This window comes from Liolophura sinensis, unplaced genomic scaffold (assembly GCF_032854445.1).
Source record: "Liolophura sinensis isolate JHLJ2023 unplaced genomic scaffold, CUHK_Ljap_v2 scaffold_26, whole genome shotgun sequence".
Classification (NCBI taxonomy): Eukaryota; Metazoa; Mollusca; class Polyplacophora; order Chitonida; family Chitonidae; genus Liolophura; species Liolophura sinensis.
In genome coordinates this window covers 70990-83778 of record NW_027017965.1, presented here as the reverse complement: position 1 = coordinate 83778, position 12789 = coordinate 70990, and the positions used below count along the sequence as shown (strand labels likewise).

At 46.4% G+C, this 12789-nt stretch overlaps 1 protein-coding gene across 1 annotated transcript in view; it reads left to right on the top strand.

Annotated features, from left to right (window-relative positions):
- The window catches only part of LOC135481372 (uncharacterized), a 49377-nt gene extending 37599 nt beyond the window's left edge, over positions 1-11778 (top strand). The window contains exon 10 of the mRNA XM_064761203.1: positions 11474-11778. Coding sequence (XP_064617273.1) covers positions 11474-11778 — 305 coding nt within the window. The remainder of the gene's footprint in view (positions 1-11473) is intronic.
- The last annotated feature ends 1011 nt before the right edge of the window (positions 11779-12789 follow it).

Below are 12789 nucleotides of genomic sequence, written 5' to 3'. Positions count from 1 at the left end.
CACTCACCAAAGTGTCTTTAACAGAGACATACAAGATACATAAATCTATACATGTAGCGAACAGGCAGGTGTATATCTACCCACGGCTATCTTAGAAAATTAAGTACCTTGAGACCAGTAAGCCTTTGTATTTGTGTATGTATGTATGTATGTATGTATGTATATACATACATACCAGCAATCTGCGGGTGGTCGCGCGTTTCTTCCGGGCTCTGCTCGGTTTCCTCCCACATAATGCTGGCCGTCGTCGTATAAGTGACATATTTTTGAGTACGGCGTAAAACACCAATTAAATGAACACATCAGTGACATGTTCATGATGCTTGAAGGCAGTTGGTGTCATTGGGAGAGCCCTTAATGCAAATTGTTCATGGCACACATTGTTTGATTAGGAGTTTCTAAAGCAGCTCTAGACTGGTTGGTCTAATTTTTTACATCCTATCTTTTAATATTGGCCATTCACTTAATGAGGGAGGGAGGGCCGGAGTGCCAGACGATATTGATTTTTTGCAGGATGTCATAGCTATTGGGAATATGTGCTGTCACGTAATATTGATGGTGAATAATTGTTGAACTGATTACCTTTCAGATCTGTTTCCCCGCCGAAGACCTCGTAGAGCAGAAGTACTTAAATTTGTGCAAGAGAGAAAATGGCCCTTAAGTCTCTTGATGAGGGTTATCCAGAAATGGGCTCCGACTTCTACCAGACAAACTGCTGCTCAACTTTCAACACTGCAGGATCGGATGGAACAACAAAATTGGCCTGGCCTCTGCATAGGGAGAAACCAGCGTGGCAATGTAATCTTTACAGGCAAGACCTTTTCAAAAGGGGAAATAGTCGTTGACTATCATGGCGAAGTCATGTCTTTCAAAGAAGGATTGAAACGTCAGAATGAAGTTAAAAAAGATGGCTATATCTTCTTTCTTCGTCACAAGGACCTGGCCATTGACGCTTCGCAAGAACACTGCAAATGTCATCCGAACACCACACTTTATGGACGTCTTATTTCTCATTCTAGAAAGGGGACACGGATGAATTTGAAGCCAGAAGCTTTAACAGTTGCTGGAAAGATTTGCATTGTTTTCAGGGCATTAAGAGACCTAAAAGCTGGAGAAGAACTGTTTTTTGATTATGGTGTACGTCGCAAACAGTTCAATGAAGGACATGATTTGTCATGGATAGATTCTTGAATCGATTTTTCCTTGGCGAACATGCAAATACACCAAAAATTGTAACCTGTTTTAACTAGGTTTGTGTTTTTTGTTAGTTTTATAACATAATGCACAATAAATAATGGTTCCTCAACATATTACCAAAATGGATTATGAAATATTATGTTTTTGTGTCCCCCTTGAGAATGCAACTGGTCATCTTTCACACCTGTCCTATACGCCTCTTATTCGTTACAACCTGCTAAGTACAGTCTTATTCTATTATGCACTTATTTTGGATTACAGTTAACAACTATTATAGCATTGTCTCGAAATATGTTGCCCGCTATCAAAATTGAATGCTGAAAAACTGAAAACTGAAAATGTCCTCCAAAAACAGCGTTGTAATGAGAAAAAGGTGTATGTCTATTTTGCGTAACGTTACCAGATAGGCAAAAAATTAAGTTTGGTTACATAATTTCAATGGAGTCTAAACCGAAAAAGAGACGAAAATTAGAAACTAGGGCTAAGAGTTAGGCCAAAGCTTAAGATTTGACTTTGAATTTCGGGATTTGATCTAAAACCTGTGAATCTCGGTTAACTCCACGCGAGACATTTGTAGGTTATATAAGTTGCTGCCTGTGCATGCATGTATTGGCTTATTGTGTCTGAAGATATATGGCTGAAAATATTGCTGATAATCAATAATAAAGCCATATTCATTCATTGTAACTCCTGTGAATAGTGCTTAGTGTTCAGATCACAAGATTGGCAATTAATATGCGGTAGTAACATCATTTCTCCATGATGTGACCCTGTTGTAGCTACAGTACTTCCTCGTGTTTTATACTGATGAACGGAGAGCTACAGAGTGAAAGCTGTAGACTCTTGGCAGGACTTGGCGGAAAATGTTCCATGGCCTGCTACCGGCCCCACTGGCACAGTTGGTAGAGCGTCCGGTTCGGGAGCGGTTCCAAGTTCAATCCTGGGTCAAGTCACATCTAAGACTGGCTTGGCGTGCAGCATGAAGGGGATAGTGTAGATGACCCGTATCAGTATAATGGCGGCTTACTTGGTTGTCATCTTCAACAGTGTTAACCGAAATATTAGTTTTACACCATCAGACATTATTGCAGTCACATTTTATTGGTCATTGGGAAACCTCTGGGAAAGGAAGTTGCTTTTCTCAATTCAACCCTGGTAGAGTGTCCGCTTCGGGACCGGTAGATCCAGGATCAATCCTTGAACGAGTCACACCTAAGACTTTGAAAGAGGAAGTTGTAACTCCCTCGCTTGGCGTTAAGCATGAAGGGGATAGTGCAGCGACTGGTTGACCCGTATCGGTAAAATGGCTCGGGCGGGGCCGCTTACTTGCCTTCGGTAAGTCATCTCGGTGAAACCGCACTAGATAAAACAATGGTGGAAATCCGCTCTGCGACGAGGAAGCAAATTGCATACACTAAGGATTCCTTTGTGGTCATATAACTGAAAAATTGTTAAGTACCACGTTAAACCCCAAGCACTCACTCACTCACTCACTCACTCGATCAGTTGCCTTCCTATTTACAGATGCTGTGGTATGATAGTACATGTATGTTAAGGTAAAGCCGAAAGTTTAATGTAGAAATGACCAGTGGCGATGGTACACACTACATTGTAGCCGATGTCAATCAGCAAAGGGATCAGGCAAACATTCAAAAGTGGAAAAGTTGTTCAAACGGGCTTGGAAAGTAGCTAAGCCGATGGATTTTGCGACTAGAAATGGAAAGGTGCAAACCGCACTGCTCTCTGACCAATACTTTTAGATGTAGCTGCGTTTCAAATATGGTTGACGTCATGATTGCGTGCTCAGCAACGACCCTTACTCCTTGGAAACCAGAGACATTTGCAATTTTTCAGCAATTGCCATTTGCTTGCCCTATTCCGCACCTTTTGGCACCTTATTTTGGTGGGGCAGTGGTAAATTGCATTTCTTAGAACAGAGGGTATCATTTGCTGTGGTATGGTGGTACATGTACGTAAAGGTAATTGGGTTTGTCTTCGACTTATAATTAACACAATTGCTGGGTCAGTTAAACATTCCTCTGCGCTACCGAACGCTACATGACATACAGCCGAAAGTTAACTTAAAATTAAGTACGACGTTAAACCCCAAGCACTCACTCAATTGCCTTATGATTTCTATATACAGATGCTGTGGCATGGTATTACATGTACATAAAGGTAATTGGGTTTGTCTTCCACTTGGAAGGAACACAAATGCTGGGTCAGTCAAATGGGATTGGCCAAAATATTTGACGTCTTCTGGGCTATCGAACGCCACATTACTTATAGCTGAAAGCCAACACACGACATTGTAGCTGTCAATCGACGTATTTTGTGACGAGGAATAGAATGGTGCAAACCGGATTGCTCTCCGAACAATAGATGTAGCGGCGTTTTAGATATGGTTGACGCCATAATTGCTTGCAACGACCCTTACTCCTAGGGACATTTGCAATTTTTTAAACCGCCAATGGCTTGCCTTAACCCGCATCTTTTAGCACCTCATTTATGTTGGGCAATGTTATTTATTTATTTATTTGATTGGTGTTTTACGCCATATCCAAGAATATTTCACTTTACGACGGCGACCAGTATTATGGTAGGAGGAAACTGGGCAAAGGCCGGTGGAAACCCACGACCATCCGTAGATTGCTGGAAAACCTTCCCACGAACGGCCAGAGAGGAAGCCAGCATGAGCTGGACTGGAACTCACAGCGACCGCATTGGTAAGAGGCTCCTGGTTCATTAGGCATCCCTAGCGCGATAACAAACTGAGACACGGAGGCCCCAGGGCAGGGTTAAATTGTATTTTTTAGAACAAAAGGTATTAATTGCTTTATCGCATCTATATACAAATGCTGCGGTATGGTAGTACATGTACACAAAGGCACTGGGTTTGTCTTCCACTTGGAAGTAACACAATTGGTGTGTCAGTTAAATGGGCTTGGCTCAAAGATTTGATGTCTTCTGGGCGATCAAATGCCACATTCCTTATAGCCGAAAGTTTAATTTAGAAATGAGCAGTCACGATGGTACACACTACATTGTAGCTGATGTGAATGAGTAAAGGGATCAGGCAAAAATTCTGAAGTGTTAACATTGTTCAAATGCGCTTGAAAAAAGATTTTTGTGACGAGAAATCGAATGGTGCAAACCGCATTGCTCTCCGACCAATACCTTTAGCTGTAGCGGCGTTTAAAACCTGGTTAACGCCATAATTGCATGCCCAGCATTTGCCCTTACTCCAGGGAAACCAGTGAAATTTTTTCAAGAACTGCCGATTTCCTTTCCTTTTCCCGCATCGTTTGGCACCTTATTTATGTAGGTCATTGTTAAATTGTATTTTTTAGAACAGAAGGTATCAAGTACCTTATTCAAAGTACCTATTTTTAACAACTGCCGATTGCTTGCCTTATTCCGTATCTTTTGGCACCTCATCTAGGTGGGGCAAATTGTATTCTTTAGAACAAAAGGTATCAATTGCCTTATGTTTTCTATATACAAATGTTGTGGTATGGTAGTGATCAGGCAAAAATTCGAAAGAGGGAAATTTTTTCAAATGCACTGAGAAAGAAACGAATCGGATTTTGTGACGAGAAATGGAATGGTGCTAACCGCTCTCTTACCAATACTTTTTGCTGTAGCGGCGTTCAACAAACATGGTTGACGTCATAATTGAGTGCCTAGCAACGGCCCATACTGCTTGTAAACTGGAGAAATTGGTCATTTTTTCAACAGCTGCCGACCATAGTCCGCATCGTTTGGCACCTTATTTGTGTGGGTCAGTGTTAACTTGTATATTTTAGAACAGAAGTGCCTTATGTTTTCTATATACAAATACTGTGGTATTTTACATCTGCTGGGCTACTGAACGGCACATAACTTATAGTGGAAAGTTTGATATAGAAATGACCAGTGGCGATGGTACATACTATATTATAGCTGATGTGTATCAGCAAAGTGATCAGGTAAAAATTTGAAAATGAAAAGATTGTTAAAATGCCCCTGTAAAGGAGCTCTTATTGCCGTTTATTGTACTGTATATTGTATTATTGTACTGTATTTTTTGACGAGAAATCGAACGTTGCAAATCGCATAGCTTTCCAACTGATACTTTTAGCTGTAGCGGCGTTTAAAACTTGGCTGACGTCATAACTGCGTGCCCGTCAACGGCGCCTATTTTGGAAACCAGAGAAATTTGCAATTTTTTCATACCTGCCCATTGCTTGCCGTATTGTATTTTTTAGAACATGCTGGGGCTCACTGGGACTTCACTGCGTCAGAAAGTTGAAATGTTGGCTCACTGCAACTACCAGACTGTCGACTGAGGTCACGTATGGCAGCAACCTGCGGAGGGTCGTGGGTTTACCTGGGTTTCTACCTGGCTTACTTCTGTCATAATACTGTGTGCCATCATATAAATGAATTTTTCTTAAGTAGGCCATAAAGTACCAATGAAATAAATAATACAAACTAGTGAGGTGGCATTTTTAAATCCAGCTTTTGCTATTTCAGCAGCGGCAGGAGGTTTGTCAGCAGCGACCTTGTGAAGGTCGGTGGTTTACCCCGGGCAAACAAGTTTCCTCCACCCATAAACCTGAAGCCATCGTTTTAGTGAAATCTTTGGCGTTGAACGCCAGTCACTCCCAGCATTCATCAATCCATACTCTTCTTCGTAGACGCACTGTCCACATCATTGGCAAATCCCACCTTTTTATACTGTACCAACAATATTTTATGATATGTCATGGTATTATGATGGATAGGAACTGAGAGATGCCTGGAGAATATGGACGGGAGAATTGACGGATAAAAATATCAAGAGCTGGATTTGAACTCACAGTCTGGATGAAAAGTATATACAGTAAACTATATAATTATAAATAAAAACGATATACTCCTCCTTTCTGTGTGCCCACACCTAGAATTAGCTCTCATGGTTTTATGTCTGAATATACTTATTTGAGAGAAGACCGCTTTGGTGGCCTAATGTATAGAGCGTCCATCGCAAATCCGTGTCCAGTCATACCAAAGAATTTGTTACTGCTTCGCTTGGAGTTCAGCACTGAGACATTAGAGCAAGGAAACCAGACAGGTGGAAACATGGGGTGTCAGTATAATGTGATTGGGTAGGGTGACAGTCTATGGAAACTGGGTAACAGCTAGCATAAGGTAACTGGATGGGGTCCCAGTATAGTGTGACTTGGTAGGGTGTCGTGCTTGTGGCATGATATTTTAGTCAAGTGGCATGGAAGTGGTGTTCGGAATGCTGGGAAATGTCACAGATTGCCAATTCCCTGTTCCCGTTTTACGAAGATACAGTCCGCCGAATCACGGATTGCTTTACCAGGCATGTCGAAATATAAGAATATTAATCAGCTTGGAACCGGTTTTCTGAGTGTGTGATATAGTTATATGAAGTCAAGTGGTAATAAGACGAATGTGAGCTCTTTCCATGGAGTGAAGAAAATGAACACATTGTTGAAATATGACCTGACTAAATAACATTCTCTTATATTATCTTGGCCTTGATGGACGTAATTGGGCGGAGACTACCGATTGTTGGCGGACAAAATGCATATAAACCAGCCAGTATCCAGTGAATTGAATGCCTATTACTCAAATTAATGTACCCTATTTACATATTCTTTAAAAAATATGTTTGATTACGACGTAAAAAGGCAAGCCAAATGAAAATATAAATATTTTCTTTTTTTCATTGTCATAAAACGGAAAAAAACGTTCGTCCAGGTTTATACATGGACATGTTTCCAGGGTGTAAATGATCACTTATATAAAAGCTTACAAGTAAGGACATGCCAGAGTGTTGTGAACGACGCTACACAGTGGGAATGAATGAATGAATATGGCTTATATTCACTTATATTTCAGCCATATCTTGGCGATACACAGTGAGAGATTAAAAAGGATACTATTATCAGTCCCAATACAAATTATAATGCGGTTCATGATGTACATTAAACCTCGCATTCGTAAGCGATGCGTGGGTGTGTTTGGTTAATTAATACCCATGTGTGCACACATTTGACCATGGTCATCATCGTTATGACCTATATGGCCGACGGCTTCCATTTAGACCGGGGTTGATACTTACTTATAAACAAAGTTTGTTTAACACTTGTGGCCACGATATCGCTTAAATATTGCCAATCTGGAGTTGAGCCATAATAGTATGCAGAGTATAGGTTCTGGCGCACCCTCCCCTTGGGGCCCTCCCCAGAACAAATAGAGGCCCCCAGCTCCCCAGCGGAGGGTCTGGCGGCTATGGAAATTTCATATTAGAGAGACATCGCAACTAGGCATACGGCGATATTGCACAACGGCGTGTACAATGACCAATCACCAAGAAGCACGAGCACTACGGGAGGAGTATGAGACGCTCATAGGCGTGCGGCCCAGATACCCACGGTCCCGCATTGCAGGGGTTCCTCGACAGGTATAAAACGGCTGGGAAGCAAGACAACATGCCAAAGAGTCTCAACAATTGCCGGTGGCTTCTCATCGGCTCCACGGAGCTCTGTGGTAAGAGTTGTCTGGGGGAGTACTGCGGCTTCCACCTATACCGTCTGCGGAAAGGTCCTGGCACCCAGCCATGTATTCGCTGGCATTAAAAACCAATTTCGGCTTTGCGGGGCCTGTGGATATCATAATGTCCAGAGGCGTAAAAGGCAGCGGAGGCGAAAGGCTTTCTTGGACGAGTTCAAACGGCTGGCGGCTATCGAAATTTCATATTAGAGAGACACCACTAGACATACGACGATATTGCACAACGGTGAGTAAAAACAGCTGGCGGCTATCGAAATTTCATATTAGTGAGGTATCGCCACTAGGCATACGGCGCGTACAATGAGGCACCATCAAAAAGCGCGAGCACTACGGGAGGAGTTTGAGACGCTCCTAAGTGTGCGTCCCAAGTACCCACGGTCCCGCAATGCCTTGGAAGAATTGCAGGGGATCCTCGACAGGCATAAAACGGCTGTGGCTGAGTGGAAGCGGCTGCAAGACAGCAAGAACTCCCGAAGTAACGAGGAGTTGAAGCAAGACAACAAGAACTTACTCAGTAACGAGGAGTTGAATGAATTGCTAGGTGGAATACAGGGTGAAAAGAAACTAGAATTCATTAACACCGGCAGGGCCATAAGGAATCTCCTCCGGGTCTGGCAGATGGGCGTACCCGAAGGTGTTTGGACGGACCCCGTGGCCTTCTTAGAAGAAATTCGAGCCAGTATTCGCCAGAAGCTAGAAGAAGAGATCCTGGCACTCAACGGGGTTAAGTTCCAACTAGGCCTCAGGGCTCAGCTGCGAAAGGCCCACGTCGATGGCAGTGAAGAGAATACCAGCCCAGTACTCCGCAGCAAACAGGAGGCCTTCCTAGAGGTCGGTGACATTGATGGGGCTCTAGATAAGGTCTTCCCCACCATCCAGGAGGTGCTAGAAAAATGGACACAGCGAGGGTCAGGGTGGGCTGTAAGTAGCGTGCAAACACTCTGGCTTGACATTGCCACTTATAGGCGGGTCCTACATCCCCCTACCTGCAGCTGTGAGTAACGAGAAAGCAGTCATCAACGTGAAGAACAAAGACGACGACTGCCTCCGATGGGCACTCCGGTCTGCCTTATTTCCAGCCGCCCGGGACCCTCAGAGACCAACAAAGTATCCCACCAATGATGGTCTTGACTTTGGGGGGATCGACGCCCCCACGCCCATCTCTCAGATCTCTAAAGTGGAGGAAAAGAACAATCTCACCATCAACGGTTCGGGTGGGACAAGGGTGTGATCGTGCATCGTCTCAGCAAGCAGCCCGGCGACACACCCCGAATCAATCTGCTGCTGATTGAGAAGGCAGGCAAATTCCATTATACGTGGATAAAAGGCCTCAATCGGCTCCTATACCAAGAAAGTAAGGCGCCAAATCGCAAAAACTTCTGCGAGCGCTGCCTACACGGCTACAAAAGGGAGGACCTGCTCGAGGCGCATAAGCCGGAATGCCGAGGGATTGGCCAGACGGCGGTGAGGGTGGAGATGCCCCAGGAGGGGGAAAACAAGTTCTCCTTCCAGAACCACCACAAACAGCTACCGGCTCCGTTCATCATATATGCCGACTTCGAGGCTCTGACCAAAAAGGTTGAAGGCCCGCCGTGCAGCCCCACAGAGAGCAGCACTCAAAAGACTCAGCACCACGAGCCCTGCAGTTACTGCTATGTTGTGGTGCGTTGCGACGGCCACAGAAAACGCCCCGTGGAATACAGAGGCCCTAACGCGACGGAACACTTCCTCAGAGCTCTCCAACAGGAGGAGCAGGAAATCAAAAATGTTCTAGCCAACCCTATAGCCATGAATATGACTCCCCAAGACTGGCAGGCCCACAACAACGCCGCAACCTGTCACGTGTGTGAGAAGCCTCTAGGCGCCGATTCTGTGCGCGATCACTGCCATATCACTGGCAAGTACAGAGGCGCGGCCCATAACGTATGCAGCCTAAAGTTGCGGCTGGGTCCCAAGACAGCCATACCAGTAGTCTTCCACAACCTACGGGGCTACGACGGGCACCTCCTGATGCAAGCCATAAGTAAGGCGGAGGGCCGCATCTCCTGCATCCACAACAACACGGAAAAGTACATCTCCTTCTCGCTGGGGCAGCTCCGCTTCATCGACAGCGTTCAATTCTTACCGACTTCCCTTGACAATCTGGTAGAGGCCAACAAACCTGAGGCTTTCCACATGACAGCCCGGTATGAGCCTGCCGAAGAAAAACGTAAGTTACTCATGCGCAAGTGTGTCTACCCCTATGAGTATATGGACGCCTGGGAGCGCTTCGACGAGTCCAGCCTCCCACCCAAAGAGGCTTTCTACAGTAAGCTCAAAGTCGGAGGCATTAGCGATGAGGACTACATCCATGCGAAACAGGTATGGAAGGCATTTGACTGCACCAATCTGGGGGACTACACAGACCTTTACTGCCGCACAGACGTGCTCCTATTGGCTGATGTGTTTGAGGCCTTCCGGAAGACTTGTTTACGGCAGTATAGATTGGACCCTGCTCACTACTTTACGAGCCCAGGTCTCTCGTGGGATGCGCTGTTCAAGAAGACCGGGGTAGAGCTGGAGCTGTTGACGGACTATGACCAACATCTCTTCACTGAGAAGGGGTTGCGAGGAGGTATCTCCATGGTAAGTAAGCGATACGCCAAAGCCAATAATCCGCAGGTGGAGGGATACAACCCAGAAAGTCCAAACAGCTACATCCAATACCTAGACGCCAATAATCTATATGGCTGGGCTATGAGTCAGTTCGTTCCAACGGGCGGCTTCAAGTGGGTAGATGACGCGCAGCGTCTCGGTGAAACGATTGCCACCCACTCCCACGACAGTCCTTCCGGTTACATCGTCCAGGTCGACCTAGAGTATCCGGCCGACCTACATAACGCACATAACGACTGCCCATTAGCCCCGGAGCGTCTGGTGGTCCAGAAGGAGTGGATGTCGAACTATCAGCACGGTCTTCTCGGCAAGAAAGCGCCTACCGAGGTCGAAAAGCTGGTCCCCAACCTCCGCAACAAGGAACGGTACGTCCTGTACTACCGGAACCTACAGCTGTATCTATCTCTGGGAATGCGCCTGACAAAGGTTCACCGGGCTCTGACATTCGCCCAGAGCCCTTGGATGGAACCCTATATCAGGATGAACACCGAGCTCCGAAAAACGGCCGCGAGTAAATTCGAGAAGGACCTGTACAAGCTAATGAACAACTCGGTCTTCGGGAAAACTATGAAGAACCTTCGGTAGCGTGTGGACGTCAAGCTGGTACGCTCTGGAGAAGACGACAAGATCCGACGTTTGATAGCCAGCCCGAGCTTTGCACGGGCAAACATATTTGATGATGACCTCGCAGCGATTCAGATGCACAAGACCCGTCTAGTCCTAAACCGACCTATCTATGTTGGCATGAGCATTCTTGATCTCTCCAAGCACCTGATGTACGACTTCTACTACAGCCACATGAAGGCCCAGTACGGAGAGCGCTGCCAGCTCCTCTACACTGACACGGATAGTCTGCTACTCGAGATTCAGACTGATGTTTATAGGGATATGGCTGAGAATGCAAACCTGTACGACACCTCAGATTACCCACAAGACCACCCCCCTGCACAGCGTAGCAAATATGAAGGTCTTGGGGAAAATGAAGGACGAGTGCGCGGGGCGGCCGATCGCCGAATACATAGGTCTGCGTCCCAAGATGTACACCATTCTGGAGGCCCCCGGAGCCAACATAAGAAGGCCAAGGGCGTGAAAAAGGGAGTTGTGGAAAAGCACATCCGCCATAAGCAGTACAAAGAGGCCCTCTTCGAGAAGATCTTCCGTCACGGTATGGACATGCTGAGATCAAAGCGCCACCATATCTACGGACAGCACCTGATTAAGGTCTCACTGTCCCCCTTCGATAGTAAGCGCTGGATCGCCGAAGATGGTGTCCACACTCTGGCTTACGGCCATAGAGATGCGGCGCCCGCAGGATGGGCTGGGATGGATGTCCTCATCGAAGAACTACTAGCGCCGTAGAACCCCATCCGGGGAAAGCTGAGTATCGGTAGGCACTATAAGCAACTCCTCACGAAGGAATCCCCGTCGCGGGCCATCCGACGTATCGTCTAGATAGTACAGCACGGGCTCATTAGGCTTTGTGACAGAGCGCCCCAGCCGATATATCTCTAGAGACCACACAGGATCAGTTGGGCGACGGTGGCCGCCCTCCAGCTCTCCAGGCTGATAGAGATAACGAACACCAACACCCTCGGGGATTTTCCGCTCATGAAGTCCAACGGGACGACCTGGAACCGTCGAAGAAGGCTTATGGGGCACCCCTTTTGCCTTGATGGCGTCTTTCGGATTTTTACCGATCGTTGTCTCGTTATTCAGAGCGGCCACAACAGAGGGCAGCCGAGCCACCCATTCAGTAGACCGATGTTCGGGAGGGAGGCGCATCTCCTGGGCGTACTGATGTCCAAAGAGCCGCTCAGCCAGAGTACGGTTGAAACGCTCCACTATGCCCTGTTCTCGGTGGATATCCACGCGGCCTCGGCGGACTGTGACATCGTGTGTGGCCAGCAGTTGGCTCACTACACCCATGAACTCTTGGAGTTCTTGGAGAAGTTTCGGCCATCGAATGGGTTCCCGCTTGTAAATGCGAGAGAGAGCATCAGCGACTTCTTGGAATCTTTAGTAGCCAGAGGTTTCGCCTCCTTGTAGCGAGAAGCGACATCAACAACTGTCAGCGCGTACTTATACAGCTTCCGGCCTCGCCGATCATGTGGTAGAAATAGAAGATCGCCTTGGTGGATGTCATTCGGCATGAAAACATCGAACAAAGGCCTCGGTATTTTTCTGGGACGGGGGAAGTATATCTGCCAGATAGCCTGCTTTTCCAGCCAGGCCCGGACCACATCTTCGGAGACTTTAGCCGCAGTGGCAAGTTTCTGGATGGCCGCGCGGCCCTTCCAGTACCCACGAGGGCTGTAGTAGATATTTGCCAGGCGAGCAGACACCTTACTAGCCATGTCATCAAGGTATTCT